The sequence below is a fragment of the Myodes glareolus genome, chromosome 4 (assembly GCF_982192425.1).
Source record: "Myodes glareolus chromosome 4, mMyoGla1.1, whole genome shotgun sequence".
Taxonomy (NCBI): domain Eukaryota; kingdom Metazoa; phylum Chordata; class Mammalia; order Rodentia; family Cricetidae; genus Myodes; species Myodes glareolus.
Window position 1 is genome coordinate 12846681 of NC_142029.1, and position 22972 is coordinate 12869652.

General features: G+C 45.5%; 1 protein-coding gene across 1 annotated transcript in view; it reads right to left on the bottom strand.

Annotated features, from left to right (window-relative positions):
• Positions 1-14010: 14010 nt before the first annotated feature.
• Positions 14011-22972, bottom strand: part of Trank1 (tetratricopeptide repeat and ankyrin repeat containing 1) — an 83500-nt gene continuing 74538 nt past the window's right edge. The window contains exons 20-23 of the mRNA XM_087905108.1: positions 21622-21767; positions 17190-20239; positions 16350-16448; positions 14011-15447 (exon numbers count right to left, since the gene is read on the bottom strand). Coding sequence (XP_087761234.1) covers positions 15347-15447; positions 16350-16448; positions 17190-20239; positions 21622-21767 — 3396 coding nt within the window. The 3' untranslated portion in view covers positions 14011-15346. The remainder of the gene's footprint in view (positions 15448-16349; positions 16449-17189; positions 20240-21621; positions 21768-22972) is intronic.

Genomic DNA, 22972 nt, shown 5'->3' on the forward strand with positions numbered 1-22972 from the left:
AGCTGAAGCTGGCCCTCAACTACTAACCCTCCTACTGAGTTTACAGGGACATGTCCTCATACTTAGCTATCTAAGTATATGCTACACAGTGTGGCTGTGTGTGGAGGCTACACAAGTGAACCAGATAGGCATAGTCAGGGTTAGAGTGCAAGCCAGACTTCTCATCGCCATCTTCCTGGAGAACCTGTCCGAGGATCTCTAACCTCCTAACAGACTACCCAGTGCCCAGACCAGGACTAGGCAAATGTCATCCTCACTTCCCATATGAAGCTTTTAGACCAGATGCCAGGACTTCAGAGGGCTACTGGTAGTGACACATCCCTCATTAATCTGTATGACAGGTCCACCTCAACTAGATGTATCCTTCCTCCTCAGTAACTCCACATTTTCAGAGGAACACATTCTAGGCCACCTTCCCTTTCCCTTACTATCTTCAAGGGAATCAAGACACCTTGACTTCATGAAACATCCCTTTTCCTCTGAGACCAAGAAGAAAGGACACCCCTTCCACCCCCATCACTCCGCTTAGTGGGCCCCTTCTCCAGGGCTGTTGTCTGCATACGCATGGTGTCAGTAACTCTTCTGAGAAATCTTTTACCCACCTCAATTTCCCCCTTGATTCCCAAACCCTTTCATCTCCAGGATAGGGCAGTGAAAGCACAGCCTATTTTCTGGGTGCAAGCAAGTGCTTGGAGCTAGTGTTCAATTGAGTAAAAGGGGTGATCTTCCTGAAAGAGGCAAGATGCAAATAGAATCAAAGAGCCAGAAAAGACATGACATGAAATATTCATAACCAGTTGCAAATGTGTTCTACATGTTATCTGGCCTAAGGGACAGTCAAGGCTAAATAAAGTCTAATATTAACTGGAATATCACTCTTTTTGGCCACTGCAATAATGCTTCCTTTAGAGATCTCTCTCCAGGGGCTATAGACTGAATATGTGCCCTCAATATTTATATATTGAAATAATTTTGTTTGCTATAAGCCACTTGGTCTCTGTCATTTTTCATATAGAACCTCTAGGCATTGTTCAACTCCCAATAAAGCAAATTCAATTTTCCTTCCCTTGCCCATGGAAGCCATATAGGTGTTAGGCTAAAAATCCATCTTCCAGCATGACAAAGCAACACCCCTGGGATTTATCTGTGCTGTCTCATAAACAGTTGCTATGGCAACAACAAAACACAGCCGTTACCAAATGTGCACATCTCAGCAGGCTTTTCCAGACCCATTTGCTCTGCACATGCTCCCAAAAACGCTCCAGGGACTTGGTGTGTGGGAGTGGAAGAAGGAGAAAGAGAGCTAGGGATTTCTGAGTAAGAAGCAAGGAGAAAAGATGGGCTTTCCTTTGAGAATAACAAGTTAAAGGGCTGGAGAGATGGTTCAGCAGTTAAGAAAATGCTCCTGCAAAGGGTATGAGTTCAGGTCTCATTACCCAAGCCAGACAGCTCATAGCAGCCTGTGACTCCAACTCCAGGGGATCTTTTGTCTTCTTCTGACCTCCGTGGACACCTGCACATGTGAGCATGTGCATGCACACAACACACACACACACACACGTCTATTTTTTCTAATTAAAAACAGTAAATCTTAATGTGTCTGGGGAATACTGTACATGAGCCAGCATAAATTCTAGGCTTAGTGCTATCCTTCCAAGGTTTAACATTTCTACTGCCCCCCCAATATTTGATAAAGGGGAGAAAACATCTGAACTGGAGAGAGGAAGATGAAGACAAATACCTGACTCTTTGGGAAATAGCATCCCAGTGGAAGGGGGGCAAACAATGAGGAAGAAAACGAGGTATCTCAGGGCTACAGAGGCCAAAAGCAGGAGAACTGCTGGTGGAGGCCATTCCAGACTCTTAAGTGAGACCCTCCAGAGCTGCATATGGAGACCTGTCTCCAACAACTAACCAAGAAGGGACTAGAGAGAGAGATGACTTAGCCATACAAGCATGAGGGCCTGAGTTCAGATCCTGAGTGGCCACATTAAAAAAGGGGGGGGGGGGCAGTAGTGTGCATTTGTAACCCCAGTCCTGGGCACCGGCATCAGGTCCTTATAACGCACCAGCTAGCCAGACCAGGCAATCGGTGAGCTGGACGTGCAGTAGAGACCCTGTCTCAAAAAAAGTAAGACAACTGGTGGCAACTTTTGGCCTCCACGTGCATGCACACATACACACACATTAAATAAATTATAAACAAAAGCTGTGGAGCTGAAAGCATGCCAGGGGGCCAGGAAGGTTCTCCCCTGGCTGGTCCTTCAATAATCACTCTCCAGGTGAAGGAGAGAACACACGAGGGAGACAGGCAGAGGTGGAGTCTTATATCGCATCAGAAGACTGTTGTTGCCAGCTGAACCAAGCTGCTAGGCAACACAGCCATGCCAAAGGCAAAACTGACAAACAGCTTCCAACCCATTGGGCAAAGCTGATTCTTACCAAGTAGAAGAGCTCTCTCCCAGGGATGGTCCCATGGTTTTGGGGTTGTGTGTGTGGGTGTGTGGGTGTGTGTTTGGTGAGGTTTTTTGTTTGTTTGTTTGTTTAGTTGGCTGGATGATTGGTTGTAGGCTTTTGCTTTGTTTTTGGTTTTTTCATTTGTTTGTTTGTTTGAGACAGGGTTTCTCTGTATAATCCTGGTTGTCCTGGAACTCATTATATAGACCAGGCTGGCCTTGAACTTAAAAATCTGCCTGTCTCTGATTCCCAAGTGCTGGAATTAAAGGTATATGCCACTACCATGCAGCTAAGTTTTAGGATCTTAAAGAAGAGAAAAGACAAGCACATGGGATGGGAAGAGACAGCATCAGTAGCCCTCATACCAGAACACAGAGGAAGATAAGAACAACACATTTGTTATTTTTTTCAAGGCTTGCCTTGACCTCACAATGTAGCCAAGGATGACCATGAACTTCTGAATTGCAAGCTTCTACCTCACGAAAGCCAAGACGACGTGATAACATCTAGTGAAAACAGCACTGCTGATAAAATCCAGAGCGTGGTGAATACTAGAGACTACCAACTGACCTAAGTCCCCAGTCTCTGAAACATCTTTCCATCTCAACAATGTCAAGAGCAGCAATGGTCAGCACTGGCTAAGACCACTGTGTATCTCTGTGTCCATGTTCTCTCACACCATGGTCATGGTGTCTCTTCACAGCAATAAAAATCCAAACTAAGACATGGGTCTAAACCATAGAGTCCAGAAGTCATCAAGTCTCATAACTTTTATATCCTCTGGTTAAAGACAAATCAGGAGTAACACATTTCTTGCAAAGAAGTCATCTGGTTGGTCCAGAAAAATCTAGAATTTGACGGTGTTGCAATGAACAATAGATGAGGTTCCTCAAAGAACTGAAAATCAAATGTTGTATGAGCTAGCAACCCTCCTTCTGGATAGAGACTGAGAACGTCACCAGTATGTCACAGACATCAGTGCACTCATGTTCACGGCAGCACTAGCCATGATAACACACACACAAAATGGAAACAACTTGTGCCCACCTGCTGATAAATATATAAGGAAATGGGTGTGTAACGTATATAATGGTATATCATGCAGTCCTAAAAATCATCTTGTGATATTAATTCCCAGAAGCATCTATAGAAATGACAGCAGAGTTCAGAAGGGGAGGGATATGCTTCTTGATTTGAGTCTGACATAGTTTAGAGCCTCCCATGCATGGTCAAGGACCCACAGCCTGGGTTTCCCAGGAAACCAGTTTGCTCTTGATGTCTATTTGAAGCTTAAGTTGACACATAGCTGAAGATTTCTCAGACTTGCATGGAAAAACCTGAAGCCCAGCTCTTTCCCCTATTGACCACAACTCATTATCTCAATAGAATACCCGTATGCTTCCCTCTCAGCTTAGCTCAGGGTGTCCTGGCCCCCCAGGAATCCAGCCATCTGGATGCGCAGGGCAGAGGAGCAGAGAGGAAAAAGGAGCAAATGAGACAGCCCTCCTCAAACATTTTGACAGTCTCCTATGTACTCACTCAAGAGCACACTCTTGGCCCTGATCCCGTGTGAAGCTGTGAATGAAAACGTGTTTCATCTAGACAAGAAAATGTGTCTCAACTAGCAACTGCTCACCCCCAGCCCTCCATAAAACTTGTGCACATGATGAGCATCAGATGCTCCCCTCCCGGCCCTTCCCCCATCCACCCCTGCCTCTGTCCCTTAGGGCCAACTGTAACTTCACTTTGGACGTCTTCAGAGCAGGCCCAAAGACCCTGAGACTTCTATTTTACCATTGGCCTCAGGATCTCTTTCTCCTTCTGAAACTTTAGTTCAACAAATATTTATTGGGCACCAATTTGTGTGCCAGCTGTATGCTTAACATGGCGTCAGACAGGAGCTGACCATCAGAACTCTAGTGATGAGGGAAGTAGTGTTCTCTATTTTGTACCTGCATTGTCTGACATGTGACCACCAGTCATGTGTCCTCAGAGCACTTAAATGTGGTTAATGCAATGGGGAAACTGAGTTGTCCATTTGATTCCATTTCCATTTATGTTGCTGCACACGCTCAGTACTGCTGCTTCATTGGATAGCTCAGAGCAGGAAGAGGCAAGCCATACTCCAGAACCCTATTCTACCTTCTGCTCCAAAGTCCTGGAACAGAAGCCTGGGGGCTCTGAGGTTGAGGTCACAAAGCATGATTCCCAGGGCAGAAAGAGGTAAATTTGCACCCAAGGATTTGTAAATTTCTCTTGGAGCTGGATGCCTAGGAGAGAGGCATTCAAGGAGGGATGTAATGCTGCAGGTGAGTGGAAATGTTTGCAGGGGCAGGATGGAGGGACAGTGATCTGTAGCCACAGCAGGCTTTGGAGTCCCCGTAGTATTTTAGGAACCTCAACTTGGGGAAAACTGGATCCTTGGTCATAGCATGGAAAAATATTTCAGGACAAACTAATATAAAAAAAAGTTAGACTTTACTAAGAGTATAAAGACATAGGGAAAGAATTATGCACACCAAAGTGTGTGTGTGTGTGTGTGTGTGTGTACTTTTCCAAAAGAATCGTACTTCAGCGTCTTAACATTGGCCATCTGTGACATCCTGGTGACTCTGAAGTTACATCTCACACTCACACTGTGAAACTCTGAGACTGTGTTAATAGAACTAACCTTGGATCAGGGGCAAAGCCAGTGACTAGTTTACAAGAATTAACCATAGAAACTGCAGAGGACCCAGCAATACAGATAGACACAGGAAGGAGTAGGGATGAGATTCTCAGTCTTTTTTGGCTTGGGATGGTGTGAAGAGGCTCTCTTTGCCGGATCTCCAGTCAAAAAGAAAGTTGCTTCTCTGATCTAGCAGGTTTTCACCCCAACATATGACTCCTAAAATCTTTACTGGTAAATAGAACAACTTAGATAAAAAAAAAAAATGTCAACAGCTGAGGCCAAGCTGATGCTGGCAGGACAGAAAGCCCACCAGGCTGCAATTTGGGAAGTGAAGGGCTGACTGTAGGCCAGGAGGCACAGATGGTAGTTAACATATTAGTAGCTTCAGGTGTGGCCATTAAGCAGACAGAAAAAACATTTGTCGCCCAACATGGAGCTGTTTAAAATTCCTTGTGGCAAGACCCTCCACTGGCACGTCTAACAGGTTGATAATTATTACAAGTGGACACCATGAATGCAAATTTTTCTTTATCCTGTTCTTGTAAAGATATAGTAAAAATGCAGTCTTTTAAAACAATCATTATAATAGACCATCCCTTTGGTAATAAAGGCGGCAAGGAAATCCCAAGTTGTAAAGAGCCCACTGGTTGGATCACCTTATTAATAGCTCTCAGATATGTTACCATTGTCCAGATTCCTTTTTAGTAACAAATATAGGAGAATTCCAAGGACTAGTCGATTCTTCAATATGCTGAGAATTTAGCTACTCCTGTACCACCTGTTCCAGTGCCTGTAATTTTTCTGATGTCAAAGTTTTGTCAGTTAACCATTTTAAAGGTAGGGCTGTTGGTACCTTTGAAATATTACCAACTGTTGTGCCCTGCTTATGTACAACCTAAACAGTCTGTGACTATTCTTGATAATATCTTTTTTCTCTCAGAAGTATTCATTTTATATTTTTTTTCTGAAGCTGGAGAAATTTTAATCTATATTTTCTACTGCTGCAACAAATTACAATCTCATAAATTCATTGTCATGCAGTGTGTCCTCACAAGTGTCCAAGTGAGCATATTCCTTGGTCTGATGTGTCTCATAACTTCTTGGACCTGACTTTTCTGGCATGATTTTAATATATCCATATGCATACAGTCAATTTACTTTGACAAATGTATAGGGTAGCACCTTTTTCCTTTCAGAACAGGTATTTAATCTGTCTGTGCCTTGTGGATGGTACCAGACAGTGTTGTTCACACGGTGATCAAGGTACAGTCATCTTAGTATTTATATTCAAAGATGGAGTCAAATGCCGTTTGTAAGATAGAGTCTCTGGGGACAAAACACAGCCTTAAAGCCAAGTTTTATACAATACAGAGTAACTTAGGGCAGTTCATAGCCAGGTAGCAACATGGGAGAATTGCTTTATCCTAACCCATGTTTAAAGGGGCCCTGGATACTGATGATAAGGTAACTGTTGGAACAGTAAGGCCACTATTCTTCCCCTTGAGGCCAAGGACAGGCATCCCACCCAACACTGAGCAGAATGTCCCTCTCCCTGCAAGACCCTCCCACATACACCTACTCCCGTCAGCACAAAGATGACAAAAGGATTTTTAGATCCTTTCATATTGCATGCTCCCACTTTCGCTTTTTAAAATATCTCCAGTAGCGAGGGTAGACGAAACAGAGTTCGTTCCTTGGCCAAGACTGCTTCTCAGAAACATTCCCAGATTCGGTTCATTTAATCTACAGTGGATTTAATTCCATCTGGACACCCTCAAGAAGTCTGTGCATTTTTGAACCTTTGAAAATAAAATAAAGAAGGAATAGAATAGGCAATAAATTCACTTGTATGAACCCCTCCTGCATACCCCAGCTCCCTCACATGCATGCACATGCACATGTATGTGTACATACACAGAGGGGGAGAAGGGAGGGTGCCTTCTTCACAGCTTTGCCCAGCCATGTCCCACCTCCTCTAGTGCATGTGTCCTATCAGCTTTAGCACCTTTGGAATATATTTTCATTCTAAAAGAATTTATTTTGCTTTAAAATGTTTACATGTTTGTTTGGGGGTGGCTGGGGAGATGGCTCAGTGGTTTAAGAACATGCTCTCCCAGAGGACCTGGGTTCAGTTCCCAAAAGACACCTGGTGTCTTACAACCTTCTGTAACTCCAGTACCAAGGAATCTGACACCTTCTTCTGGTCTCTGTGGGCACCAATCACATGTATGGTTCATGCAACAAGACTTGCATGTGCATAAAATAAAAATAAACTGCCTTTAAAATGTGAACCAGAAATCTCTATAATCTCTATTAATAAATCTAATCAATTAGAGGTCACTTTGGATCTCAGATAGCCCAAGTTAGTCTCTAATCAGTTCACTATATAACTGAGGATAGCCTTGAATTTATCCTCCTGCCTCTATCTCCCAAGAGCTGGGGTTACAAGAATACACAGGAGAGCAAACCTAGAGCTTCAGGAAGGCTAATCCAGTGCTCTGTCAATTGAGCTACGTTCTCAGCCCATTGGAAAGCCCTCGATAGAAGAAATACTGAATTTTGGGAAAGTGTTCACGAGCCTAGGCCTCCCTGAAAGCACTATCTAGCCTGGGTTCTTGAGAGCAGAGTGCTGATGAGCCAGCACAACACATCAAGGGCATTACTTTGGGCTGACAAGGAGAACTCTGATATTTGTCATCAAGAACACAAAGTCTCACAATGACAGACTGTGTCCTGCCTTCTTTACAGCCATCTTCCAATATCTTGTAGCCCCAGGAAGTCTTTTTGCCCAGCTATGACTAAAATGAAAAAGCCAACACCTATACTTGTGTATAGTCCTATGCCCCCAGGAGCATATCCTGTGAGAAGCTCTCCACTCTTGGAGGAGGCCAATGTTGCTATCCTGGGGTCTCTCTTCAGGGCCAACAGTACTATCAGATGACAGGAGTCCTCGCAGCTCTACAGGAAAACAGATTCTGTAAAGGGCTCAGCCTACACCTGGGCAGGTACCCAGCTCCTGGGCAGTGTCCATGAGAAAATTTGTGCTCCAACTCCCATTGGTACCCACAAGGACAGCATGAAAAAAGCCAAAGGAGAAGCTTGAGAAATGCTTCAGTGGTTAAGAACATGTACTTCTAGAACATCCATGTTTGGTGCCCAACTCCCATGTCAGGTGGCTCACAATCACCTGTAACTCCAGCTCCCAGGGATCCTATGCCATTTCCTGGCCTCATCAAGCACTGCATGCATCTGTGCAGAGAGAGAGAGAGAGAGAGAGAGAGAGAGAGAGAGAGAGAGAGAGAGAGAGAGAGAGAGCGCTGATGACGGAGTGGAAGAGGGAAGAAAGATATGCTTAACTTCAAGAACAAGTCCACCGTGCTTCCACACCCTCTGAAGTTACATGGAGTGTGGCTAGGGAGGGAATGCTGGGCATCAGGGATCCACAGAGTTCTCTAAGCCCCCATCTCCACCTGCACAGTGGATTCAGCAGTGGCATTCCTCTTGGATCTGTTGCAGTATTCACTGGGAAGAGACTGTGCGAGCCAGAATGAAGGATTCGGTCCTTAAAAGGCAGTCATTACTGAAGGAAACCCAGGGGAGGGAGGAGGAGGAAGTGCCAGTCCTGAGACTCGAGGGCAAGGATGCTCTCAGGCAGGAAGGTAGAAAGGAGAGAGTCAAGATTACCCAGAGCAGGACATAAGGTGGACCTGGGATGGAGGATTGTACAACCTTAGGAGTGAGGCTTATGCACCAGAGGCTACAGAGGCATGCCAACTGGATCAGTTGAGTGGGAGGCCAGTTCTGTGTGGAGAGGCCAGTTCTCCAAGGGTGTCCCAAAGAGTCGCTTTTCCTATTAGCTTGTCAACACCATGGAACACATGGCAGCACCTCTTCCAGGGCTTTGCTGACACCCAGGTGCCTCTTCGTAAGCATCAGAATGAATTCTCTTCTGACCATCTCTTTGAACAACACTTACCTTCTTGGCTCTCTCTCCAGTTTGACTTCCAGAAACATTTCCATTGCTTTGGGTTAACAAATACAAAACAAACTACTTTATAAAATCTGCCTTTTAAAGATCTCTCAGGGTCAGCACCAATTCTAGGCTGCACTTTTACTTATTTTTTGACAAAAGTGTGCTGAACTACCAAGTCTCTTATGCAACTTAAATTTCTGTGAGAAACTGATCTTCACCAACGCACCTGTAGCCTTATAAAATGTAGCGCTTGCACTATGGGAAGGTACACAAGCCGGAAACTAAGCTGGAGACTTAAAAACACTTGCACACAGACAGACAGAGACACGGGTCATCCTTGATACAAGAATGACAAGAATGCCCACTTTATTGTGCTCAGGGGCAGCTTATATAGGGCTCTGGCCACGCCCCAGCTCTCAGGATCTTTCAGCTGCAGACTCATCAGAATCCACGCCCCTGCCATCAGGGTCTTGTGCTCAGAGCAGCTGCAGGCTGCTCAGAGCAGAGGAAAACAAGTTGTTTATAAGAAATTCAGAGTCTGGTGGTCTGCAGTCCCCAACAATAAACCTTGACTCAAGTGTTGCATTCCCCAAGACTACCCTGAAGTAAACATCTACTTGTCAGTTGTAAAATGTTCTCTAATATGGATCCCTGCAAATGAAGCTGGTAATTACTTAACACATAGCAGAAATATAACCTGAAGAAAAGGGAACATTCTGGCACTTATTACAATGTGCATAAACCATGAAGATGTTACACCAGGTGAAAGAAAGCAGACACAAATAGACAAACACTTGCATAAAGCATCTAGAGTGGCTTCTGGAGCCTGAGGAAATTGGAGAGCTGGAGCTGGTGTCAATGGCTGACTCCTGTTTTAGGTCTGGAGAAGTTTTGGAGGTGGGTTGTATGGCAATGTGAATATATTCAACACTACCAAACTGCACGCTTTAAACAAAATGCTAAATCTTAAGGTTATATAAATTTTGCCACAATCAAAACTTTATTTTGAGCTGGAGAGATGACTCAGGAAATGTTTATCCCATGAAGACCTTAGTTTGATCTCTAGAATTCCTACGAAATTAAAGCTGGGCATGGCACTCTTCCTGGAGCTCAGCGGCTAGCCAGCCTAGCTGAATGGGGGGAATCAGTGAGCTTCAGGCAAAACTGAGTGACCTTGTCTCAAAAAGAGAAGATGGACGGCTCCTGAGAGATGATAACTGAGGTTTCCATTTATGTACGTGTGCACACACACATACACAAACGCAAGTACGCATGTGCAGGTAAAACCACACACACACATACCTGCACGCACACACACAAATTAAATTTCTTGCAAAGAATGAAACGAGTGCTGGATCTGCAAGCAAGTCCATGTTCATTTTAGTAGATACTGTCCCGGTTTTCACCCTGTGCAGTGGGTAAGGGGGCCCCTCTCCCACAGCCTCCCAACATGGGTCTGGTCAGTCTTCTCCCAACCGTGTCTTGGTGATGGCAAGTGAGGGGGAGAGAGAACAGGAATCAGCATGCTTCACTTGAAGTGTAACAAAAGAATATTCCTCCTCCAGGCCGCACACAGCCCCTCCAGGCGGTGCATTTGGGTGGCGGCTTTCCGCAGGGTGGGTGGAGAACTCCAGAATTATTTGTGTTCTTCCCCCATCTCACTCCCTAACCTTAAAAATGGTGACTCCCCAAAATCACAGACTGACCTACATATTTTCTTGAAACAGCTGGCCTGTAGAACCATTAAAACTTAAGTTAAAAATAGGCTCCAGTTCTAAAAGAAGGACATAGGCCTTGGTAACAAAGCCATCTTACAAATGTTCCCCTCTCGACAAAGGGTACACAAAAGCTGACCCAGCTTTGTCCTTTGAGTTTTTCCTTGTTTGTGACCACCCTCCCTGCTAGGGACACAAATCCCTACTTGAAATCATCTCAGACTCTTGGTTCATCTGTAGAAGGTAGGCAGGGAGGAAAAGGCATTTACAGCCAGACCAGAAGCTAGGTCATTACTTCCATTTTCCAAATGCCCATCTGGACTCTGAGAGTTAAAATGCGTTGTATGGATTCATACAGTCAGTATAGGAAGCCACATTTTCATCTTGGTGTCACTCCAGATACTATGGTGGCTGCAACCTGTTCCTCTGAGGCAGCCCAAGTCCCAGCAAATAATCAGGTAATGACTGTGCATCTCCTAAGCAGAGAGCAGAATCCTGAACAGCGTCCCTGCAGGACCTGGAGACGCACTTCTAAACAGCTCACCTAAAGAACGCCCAGCAGTGCTGGAGAGACAGCTCAGCTGGCAAAACACTATGTGATGACCTAAGTTCTGATCTCCAGAACCCACAGAAAAATGTGGGTGCAGTAGCACATAGGTCCGTAATCTTATGGCTCCTCTGAAAAGCTAGGAAGCAAAGGAGAATCCCTGAGAAGTTGAGGGCCAGCTAGCCTGCAGTATGCAGCAGACAAGAGTGACCTTGTCTCAAACAAGGTGGATGGTGAGTACAGACACCTATTATTGTTCTCCACACACCTGCTGGCACAAAGGTGCACACTCACATGCACGCATGCATGCACACACACACACACGTCCTAGGTACCTTGCTGATTGATGACTTCTCCCTCCACCTGAGTGAGCAAGAGCATTTTCCCAGGGAGGGAGGGTGAGTGAGTGGGTGTCATGATGGAGGCTCCACTGTCTCACTGTCAAAGACTTGGCTTCTCCCTGAAAAAAGTTATCGATGAACTCTTAAACTCTGTGCTGATGGGAACAGGGGTTGCTGAGTGGGAAGATGGCACCTCACCACCCCACTGACACTTTGTTCCAGAGGCAGACTCTCTGAGGCAGATTTATAGTGACAAGATCAGACTAAAAACCAGTTTCAATCACCTAGGAAAAAACATCTGCATCAGAGACGGGTATCTATTAATGCGGTAACTTCTCCACCCTCCAAAGTCTAAACTGAAGGATGACTCTGGAGGACACAGACAGTGACAGTTATATATATGGACCTTGGCACATTTTTAAGGCAGCCTAGGTCCAGAAAAGCTGCCGGGAAGAGCACCTTCATTTTGAGAGGTGTAGCAGTTAGGGAGGAGGGGACTGAGAAAGTTCTGATTTCCATGGGCTGAAGAACCTGTGAATTCTGACTCCTGCACCACACAGACCCTAAGGAAGCTACATCTGGGGAGAAATGACCCAGAAGAGGGGACACGACCATACTGCTAGTGCAGCACTGTGCCCCAAATCTGCAAAATGGATCCATACTTGCATTGTGGTGGCTAGTCTATTTGACACAGCTAGTCATGTGGGAAGAGGGACTCTCAATTAAAAGAAAAATGTCTCTGTAAGAATAAACGATAGGCAAGTCTGTAGTACATTTTCTTGATTAGTGATTGATGTTGGTGGGCTCCACTCACGGAAAAGTCCTAAGAGCAGGCCAGTAAGCAGCACTCCACTGTGGCTTCTGCTTCAGTTCCTGCCTTCAGGCTCCTGCCTTTATTTCTCTCTGGGATGGAGTGTGACCTGAGAGTTCTAAGATGAAATATTTTTCCCCTCCAAGTTGCTTTTGGTCCTGGCGCTTATCCCAGCAATAAAAACACTAAGACACCAGGTCCATTCTAGTTTCCAGCTGCCCCTGCCTGCAGAGCTTTGAGTCTCTTTCTTGCTGACGTCCTGGGTTGGGGACAGGAAGCAGCATGTCTGGCTGTTTGGAATGGGTTTGGATGCATGACTGCAACACACACACACACACACACACACACACGTGAGATCTTTCATAATATAGTATGAAGTAGAATGGGAAAAGAGTGGTAGGTGTAGGAAGCTTTCATCCATATTCTTTGAGTTTTGGGGACATGACCTATGTAATCCTGGCTGAGCTGAAACTTACTATACAGATCAGGCTGGCCTTGAACTTGTGGCCATTCTCCTGCCTGTGGCTCCCGTGTTCTGAGCCAATAACATTTAAAAATACAAATGAAATGCTTCATATAAAGACTGCATAAAATGCACAAGTTGCTTTGTTAAGATTTGAGAGTCTGAAACTCGGGTCTGAAACTCTTTTCCTAGGCTGTAGGAATAACCCCGCTGTTTGGCTTGCAGGTCCTTCCTGTGAGGGAGGAGTGTGAGTCCTAGCTATCCACAATCTCGCCCTTTTCACAGGCCCTAGCCCAGGTGCTCACACAACCGCAGTGATGGCAGTGGCCCAGGAAAGTTGAGACCCTTAATCCTAAATCCCAGGATGGAACACTTGGCGTGCTCCAACTCAGATGATCATGTCCTGCCACCTCATGTAAGTGAACATGGACATCACAGCACCAAGGCCAGAAGGTATTCAAATTCTACAACTTACAGGCCTCCACTGTCAGGTAGGAAGAGATCTTAGGACAATTTCTTAAAGAGTAAATTGAGGCCCCGCTGGGGTACACAAGTGCTGCTGTCAGTCATGAACTGGCCTCTCTCTCTATCATCACTGTTTTCTTACAGCACCGGATCTCCTACACCACCAGGTCATGAGGCCCTGTGGAAGGGGGGGCACCTGAACACTGTGCTGAATGGATCATCTCAGGTTACTCAGCTCACTATGGGCAGGAAAGGAATCTGATTCCAGGTCTCCCACCTTCTAGGGCCATGATCCTTGCTAGAGGGGAAGCCTTGGTATACAGCATTGACAAAGTCCATGCACTTCAAACCCTACGGTATAGAAGCACCAAGACTGAAAAGAATTTGTACAAGACTGGTCCTCAGCAACACATAAACGCCTGCACTCAGCTATGTTTCTCTGACCTTGAATTTCTCCATCTCAGCAGGCACAGGAAGTCAGCAACAACCAGCAGCCTGGGAGCCAGCACCAACAGTCACACATTTGTTCTCAAAGGGAATTGTAAATAAACAAAAGACAACAGCAGGTAAGAGAGATGCTGTAACTTTATAAAACTGTGATAGGACAGCAATATTTGATTAGATTTTTTTTCTGGCAAGTTTATAAAAAAAATCTGGAAAATGAGAAACATAACTTAATAAAATTACCAAACAAACATTTCGATGAAATACATCTTTAGAAAGATGATGGAGGGCAACAGTGAGCGGTGAAAGCAGCAGCAACGTGGAAGAAAAGCAGGTTTTGTGGTGAGACGAAGCCTCCAGGGACCATGGGAGCCTGGGCTGAGTGGCAAGAGGGCAGGCAGTGACCATCAGAGGAAGGAAGGCTTCCCAAATGTGCCCAGGCTGAGAACTGCTGGCAGTGAGTGGAGGGGAACATAAACCTCATGCAACTCCTCTGGCAGGGCCTATAGGCCACATGGCAGTGATCCACAGCCAAATCCCAAAGACACACCATCAGAAGACTGGTTCCTCCTCTGTCCGTGTTCCCCACCTGAAGAGCCCAGTGGGCAGAAACTCAAGCTGTCAACCTGAGCATGGGTATCAAATATAGCGGGGAAGAACCAAAAAACATAGATATGCAAAGTATACACAAGGCGCTTCTCATATCATCTACACAAGGCAAAAGCAAGACCACCTAGGAGCAGGCTGGAAACACTCTCAGTGTTTCTCAAATGAATAGGACGTCCAAAGGCTGCTGGGCGGACGCTTGACTACATTCTGAGGTAGTCTAACCATGACGTGCACAAGTAGCTGAGAATGATCACAAAGGGGGTGGCAGAAAAGTTGCTAGAGAAAAGGAAAATACACCACAGACGCCACTGAGACAACCAGAAGGTAGTCTAGGCTCAGGGTGGCTGATGGCAAGGCCCAAATGAACTCTGGGCACAAAAAGTCTTGGCTCTACTTGCTGATTTATAGCAGTGTGGCAGGAGATAAGGGATCCGCAGAGGGATTTCCTGACCTGGAGCAGGGGCACTCCAGGATGAGATGTGCCAATCTTACATGCGTAGGCCTCTGCTGCCGACTCATCACGCAGTGGTGACAAGCCAGGGAGCCTGAGCTTTGGGCAGAGAAGTTCCAGCACTCTTTTCAACTACTTCCCCCCATAACTGGGCATGTGTGGTGTCTGGGGGAGCAGGGCTACTGTTAGACATGAACTTGAAAAACTGGAGGTCCCTGCACTTGAGGGAGCAATCTGACCCTACGCCATCACTAACTGGGCAATAGCAGTGAAGAGCAAAGGTGGCTGTCCTTTTTAAATACCAATTCATGTTCTGTTTCTCTTCAGCCCCAGCATTTAGAATTCTAAAACAGGATGGAATGTTCTGGAGGTTTAAGAGGCAATAGTTGTGTGAAAATGTTAGTATTTTCTCTGTTTTCCACATTTCCGGGAACGCCTTCTAGGGCGGAGCTCACCAAAGTCTTCAACTTCGTTTTCATATTCCTCTTCCTGAACAATACCTAGTTAGGAAGCAAAAAAGCAAAACTCACATGAAAATGGCAACTTCCTCTTCTACCACAGAACAGAGTTTAACATCCAGGTAAAACCTGATGTTTCTAAAATCATTATTTTAGGGTAAAGAAATGAAGCTCTCTGCCAGGGTGGCAGAGAAGAGAACTTTCCAGTGTGTACTGGTGTTGCTTCCCAAGCAGAACTCAAGCAAACCCCCTTCTCCAGTGTTAAAGCTTCATAGGCTGGCTCCTTGAGCTGATATGACAATTATCTCTTTTGAAATAATCACAAAGTCCTGGTACCCAGAAGGGACTACAGCATAGCAAAGACATTTGTACCAAGTTTCTCCAAGCTTTCCTCAATTCTGAGGTCAGGGTTTTCCAGTAGCATCTAGAAGGGTCTCCAAGCAAGACAAAACACTCAGAGGAAGAAGAAATGTGGTGCGGCTCAAGGGGTAGCCATTGAAAAGGGCAAGAGGGAAGAAATCTTGTATCACAGAATAGTTTGACTCCTGCTAGGAAACCTGATAAACTTTCCACAAGGTGAAGCCCTCTGCAACCCTCCTAGTCATTTGCCCATGCTGGCCTCTACTGGACACTTGTAGAGCCCCACTGGCTAACATGATAGACTCGCATAGGCAAACACTCCTATCAAGGGATGGCTCTACAGGACTACCTATCCTTGGGAGTTGTTGTGCTGAGTCTGAACGATGACTGAACATCTATAATAACTCATGAGCAAGTACAAGCCCAGAATAATGCCGTTCATCAGATGGAAAAATTCTATCACTAACGGTTTGGCAGATACTCCTAACATCATTGACAAACCCACCTGACACTCACCTGGAAGCCAGCAGTACCAGAACTCACAAGATCCAAAGTATCACCTGTTCTAGGAGAACAGGCCTTACCTTCATCTTTTAAGCGGAACTCTGTCTTCTTTAGCCACTCCTGTGCGTTCTTGACCGACAGAGTCAGAATTTTGACCTGCTGAGTCATCACCTCCTCGGCTACAGAAACCAAAGAACAGAGGCTCTGAGTAAAGAGATGGCTTCAGGTATTAGAGCATTAAGCACTATGCCAACTCTCCCACATCCCAAAGCTGCCTCTGCCAGCACAAGCACAGGCTGCCTTAAATGCTAGCCCAGACCCACAGCTGTGCATCTGCGGACTGCCAAAAGCAAAGCTTTCTGGGAAACTTGCATTCAAAAGGTCATTAAGCCCTAACGTGGGGAAAGTGACTGAATACAGAACTTCTTCAAAGTAACTTTGTTTATTTTATGCTAATTTCCAGTGCTGCTAAGAAACTGCCAATAAAGAAGCAAAGGGGAAACCCGACTGCAGAGCAGACGAGAGAGCTTACTATTACAGGCTCACACTGAGTGTGACTCAAGGCTACCCCAAGAAGAGATCTGTGTTCTCAGTTCCTACCCAGGGTTCAGCATCTTGCTGATGCTCAGGAAAGATCACTAGGTGAGTAACGCAAGGGCACCTCAAGGAGTTTTCTCACGACTTTCAACATCTCTCTGTATCTGCTCCATAGCATTAGACAGCAAGCCACTTTCTCATCTGAAGTACCCAGAGAAACCATCTCAGCTTACACTAATCACACATATTTAACTGAGGATGGCCTCAACAGTGAGATTTTGCTGGAATCTGAGAAAAGTCTTTTCTTGTCTTTCTGCTAATACTAACATCCCACCTCCACACCCTAAGTACCAGTCCCTGGACCAATCCCCACGGGCTCTCACCTTCAGCCCAGGCCTTCCGCCTGTAGAGCTCTTCCACCAGATCTGAAACCCTTCTGATGTGCTCTTGAACCTTCCTCTGCAGCATGTGGCTCTGCTCCTTGGAGCCCAGATGACCACGGATCCAGATGCTCTGCTCAATGTCCTGCACCACTACTTTGCCTTCTTCGATGGCTGGGTCCACCTTTTCATGGAAAAATTCCAGATATCTCTGGTAGGCTGCTTGCTGCCTCCGGTGGCCTTCCAAGCGAACGTGCTGCTCATAGGACTCACTGGTTCTCTCTCGACCTTCTCTCCCTTCCAGCTCAGCCCTGGAAATGACCACAGCCTCTGATGCTCCCTCAAATGCTTTGCCAGGACTAAAGTAACTTTCGGGGCTGCGGGTGAACTTCACGCCACACAGGTCACACTGGGTCCTGTCGACGTCGGCCCTTTTGAAGTTCCCAGCCCTGAGCTCCCTAGCCTCCTCCCTGCTGTGCTCTGTCTGGATCCATCTTCTCCAGCTGATGCACAGTGACACCACCAGGCAGGCTCTGCGCAGCTTGCGCTGGATCAAGGCTTTTCGCTGCTTCTGGGAAAGGATGGCAGCCAGAAAATGATCTCGATCTTCCAGGGCCAACTCCTCTAATTCATGTGTCTCATCTTCACCAAAATCCCACTCTGGATCAGCAAACTGGTCCACAGGGCCCATACAGAGCAAGCGGTTCAGTCTGACCTCTTCATGGCAGAGGCCACGGACCACAGTGCCTTTGGTATGCACACTGTCCCACCGCCAGTGACAATCCACCAGGTACTCTTCATCTCGCTCAAAGAGCAGGTCCTGCAGCGCCTCGGCCACAGACTTCACACTGACTGCCATCAGCACCCGCTGTACCACTTTCAGCAGCCTCTTGGGCACCTGGTCTGGCCAATTCACGCTCATCAACTGCAGCCTTGTCTCGATCTCCCGGAAACGGCGGTATAGAAGTGGCTTGCAGAAGGGCTGCAAGACTTCTTCCGCGTTCACCAGCATCACCAAACACAGCACCAGTGTCCGTTCCGCCTCCCCTGAGATCACATACTCTATTTCACTGAAGGCATCAAGCAAGACATTGAAGTTCATATTCTCGTAACCACACAACACCTTGACAAGGTAGGAGAGGTGGGACCGGAAGTCCCGGATGGCTCTGGCTACATCCTTCGGCTTGTACTCTTGGATGATGGAGAACACGTCCCCAGAATCCCTGTCCTTCTTGCTGAACAGAAACTCCCAAAAGTGCAAGAGTGCAATGTAGCTCTTGGGGAGGCACAAGACCGCATTCTTCCAGAGACGGGCTAGCACCACGCCACAGTGAATGAATTGCAACTCCAGCAGCACCACCGTGTTGGTAATGCTGGGGACCAGAGGCGCTTTGCATCTCCTAATGAGGACATTCATGAAGCGGAAGAAGAGCCTCTTGTAGTCTTCAGGGTTCCTATGCACGTAGAGCTGGTCCATGGAAGTCTCCAGCAGCCTGATGAAGCACAGATAAGACTTCTCCACATTCTCATCTTCCCTGTTGGGCACCAACATGCCAAATTTCCCTTCAACGCCTCTCATTCTGCAGCCCCTGCCCTTGTTTCTGTCCTCGCTGTCAGACTCGAGAGCTTTCAGCTCACGGTTGTAACTGTCCTCCTCCTGGTGAAGCAGCTTCTCAAAGTCCTCAGGGTAGCTGGAGGACAGCAGGAAAGCCTGCATGGCACTCAGCCACAGGTCTGTGGACTCCCTGCGGCTGTGCGCACTTTCTTTATGAAAAAGGTCCTGGATGTACTCTTTCAAGGCAAACCGGAAGGAGCGGAAGAACTTGTAATTTGGCTTTAGGATTTCTCTGCATGCCATAGGGTTTTCAGACAGCATTCTCTGATGAAAATGCCGAGGGAAGAGGAGGTTTAGGAAGGATTTGCAAAGGCCATATGTATCTAGAGACAAAATACAGTCTATTTCTTCAAGTTCTTCAGCTAAGACCTCAGGGAATACTTTCTTGGCTTCCAGAAGCAATCCGTTGATTGCCACCAGGTGCATTTTTGACTGAACCATGCACTTGGCCTCGCAGCGCCTGAGGGGCCTGTGGAAATCCTCACACTTCTCATCTTCACATTTCAGACCCACGATAAATCTCGTGCAGACCCCTGGGTAGGTCTTTCCCAGCAGGATCTGTGTGATCTGACACAGTCTGCTCAAGAGGTGCTTGTTCAGGGCTAACTTCACTTGATCAGTCACTATTAAGAAGTGTTCTTTAGTTTTCTTCTCACTCAAGGTGAAATCCAGGTCAAAAATTATTCTTAATATAGGCCCAGGGTCATTCTGGGCTATCTGGCAATATTTGGCATCCACTTGAGAAATTCCAAAGAACTCAAAGCAAGATTTGACCATTTCCTTCTCAGCATTGTTTGTCACATTGTTAAGGGCCCTGACCAGGTTGAGAAGGACTTCCAAGCCCCCTGGAGCCAGGGCCAGAACCTTCTGGTGCTCAGATTTGCACTGACTGGCTGCTTCATAGAGAGCTTCTACCACTCCTGCTGAGTGGTTGAGCATGTCAAATTTGATGAAGGCATCTCTAAGCTTCTGAAAGTCCCTGAGGATAATCCCTTGCAGGAACTGGGCCTCTGCAATGCCAGACAGCTGGCTAGTTTGATAGCAGAGATCAAGTGCTTCTCTCAGAATAGCCTTTGTATGTTCTATGTCAGAATCTCTGGCCACATTGAGGCGGGCAACCCCCAGGAGACAGGAGGCCTGGAAGTCCTTGTCGGCAGTGAGCCTGGCAGCCTCCAGGAGGCAACCATGTTGCTTCATCAACAGGGCAGCCTCTTCTCTCCGACCCTCCCTGTTAAGCAATTCTGCCGCTTCTGCTAGGCGTTTCCGAGACTTCAGGAATACCAGCTGATCTTCTACATCCAGCTTGGAAAGGACAGCCATCATCTCCTTGCTCTTATTTGCACTCAGGTACTTTGCAGCAGCTTCCAAGTAAAACTGACTGGCAGAATAGGAGAGTTTGGGAATAGGAAAGGTCTTGTTCTTTAACATTTCTTCATATCTGCAAAGACAAAGTGTTGCAGGACATTTGTACACTGTGTGAATATGTGTTGCTGTGATTGGTGTAATAAAAAGCTGAATGGTCAATAGCTAGGCAGGAGAATACAGGCAGTACTCCAGGCAGAGAGAGAACTCTGGGAAGAAGAAAGGCGGAATCATCAGCCAGAGGTGAAGGAAGCAGAATGGGCAGTACAGATGAGGTAAAAAGTCTCATACAAGAATGGAGATTTAAAAAATGTAAGCTAATTTAAGTTATAAGAACTAGTTAGGAACAAGCTTAAGCTAAGGCTGAACTTTTATAATTAATATTGAGTTTCCAAGTCAGTATTTGCAGTTGGCAGGCCTGACAAAAAAGTACACATGCCAATTTGTTATCAGCAGAATAGAGAAGTCTCTCTAAAATGCAGTGCAAAGAAAGTTAAATAAAACTCCCATGAGCAGATATTAGAGAAAAGACCTAAAGTTGTCGGCACACAAACATTTCTAAAAATGTTTCATTGGTGTGAGAGAATTGTCTGTATTCTGTCAATCATGTTTTAAATAAACCCCAATTGACCAGGCAGGAAGTATAGGTGGGAAAACCAGACAGGAAGTAGAGGTGGAGCAAAGAGAACAGGAGTATTCTGGGAAGCAGGAAGCTCCCTCCACCAGTTCTGCTCAGACTCCAAAGAAGCAAGATGAGACCTGCCCTGCTGAGAAAGGTACCGAGCCATGTGGCTAACACAGACAAGAATAATGGGTTAATATAAGCTACAAAAGCTAATAAGAAGCCTGAGTTAATGGGCCAATCAGTTTTATAATTTATGGAGATCTCTGTGTGGTTTTCTTTGGGGCTTGCCGGCTGTGGGGAACTGGGCAGGACATAAACCCCAACAAGCAGGCCCCTTCATGTTACATTTCATTGTCCAGGAAAAATTTATGCATACAGAAAACCAAAGCATAATAACCATTTTGGGTTTCAGCTTTGACAAACATGACTGTGACACTTTAAAAGGACATAACGGTGGCTATATAAACACCAGGGCTGTAGCAGTCTTTGTTTTTTATCTAGCTTGCAATTCTTCTCTTTTGTTCGGTGTGCATGACTGGAATCATGCTACACTGATAACACTCCACTGATTAAAGTCAGTGTATCCTATTATAAACACGCCCGGACACATCCTTCATCTTCAGTCCTCTCCTGTGATGATGGGTCAGAGCTAAGAACGAGGTTGAGAGGCAGAGTCCACTCTCAAGGAGCTCTGAGACTGCACTGAAGCAGCCTCTCATGTGAGGGAGATTGACAGATCAGCCACTTCAGAAGCATCAGAGTACCTACCACAGCAGGCCATCCCCTGAGAGAAGGGAGAAGGCAGAAAGATACGAAGGAATAAAACCACCTACTTTTCCACTGCAATAGCAGCTTCCTCAAAGAGCTCCTCTTGGCAGTACATCCTGAGTGCAAGGTCAAATTCATGGATCTGCTCGAAGCACCGGAAGGCATCTTTGAAGCACTGACTTCGCTTATAGAAATAGGCAGCATCTCTTATCTACAACAGTAAAGTTTTGCTTTTATTTAAAGTATTCTAGACTGTCTTAATCTTAAAAAAAACTAACATATGAATAGTAAAAGTGGTTATGTATTTATTTCTTAGTATAGATAATATAAAAACTAATTCCTTTTAAAAAATAAAGGGGAAAGTTAAATTCCAGGTCACATCATATACAAAGATGGAGTCTTGGTGAATTATAGATTTAAATACAGGGGCTAAAGAGATGGTTCAGCAGTTAACAACACTTGCTTGTCTTGCAGAGGACCCAGGTTCAATTCCCAGCACCTACACAGTAGGTCACAACCATCTGTACCTCCACTCCCAGGGGATTCAATGTCCTCTGCTAAGCTCCTCCGACTCTGCACACATGCAGTAAACATACATACATGCAGGCAAAACACCCACATACATAAAAAAATAAAAGTTCAAAGGTTTAGATACAAAAATTATTGAAAAAAATGTATGGGAATATCTGTGACCTGCAAGTAAAATGTTCCCAACAAAACCTAACAATTCAAATCTTAAGAGAAACGTTAATGAATTTTAAGACTTGAAATCTGCTCCACAAAGTCTCATGACATAAAGCTAAGAAAAACAATTTTCAGGGATGGAATACAGTTTGGTGATAGAGTACTTGCTTAAGATGTGTATGAAGCCCCAGGTTCAATTCCCAGCACTGAAAATAGAGGAAAAGAAGGAAGAGGGAAAAGAGGCAAGAAAGAAAACCAGTTTCAGCACCGAAAGCAGTACTGTCCAACAGCTCTTTATGAGAACAGATGTTTCTCATTACTGTGTGATCCAATCTGCTGGTCACTAACTAACTCTCAATAGAGACCTTGATATACGGGGTACTGTAGCCTAAAACCTGAAATTTAAATTTTATTTAATTTTAATTAATCTTAAGTAGCCATATCTGACTAGAAGCTACCATATAAGAACTGGCAGTTCTGGAACATTAAAAAAAAATCCTATAGCTACAAAGACTTTTGAAAATAGAATTTTAAAGACACTGGAAGGCTATAAACTGCCATTTACAATAGAAAAATGTGAAAAGCTGCAGTAACAATTAGAAGAGTGGAAATTTAATCCACAGAGAGACACATCTAGAAGCTTGCAAAAATAAGAATCTGCTAAACATGGTCAAGGACATAGCGAATACAGTATCTTTACATACAACATGGCATTGCCATTCTGGACAGCAA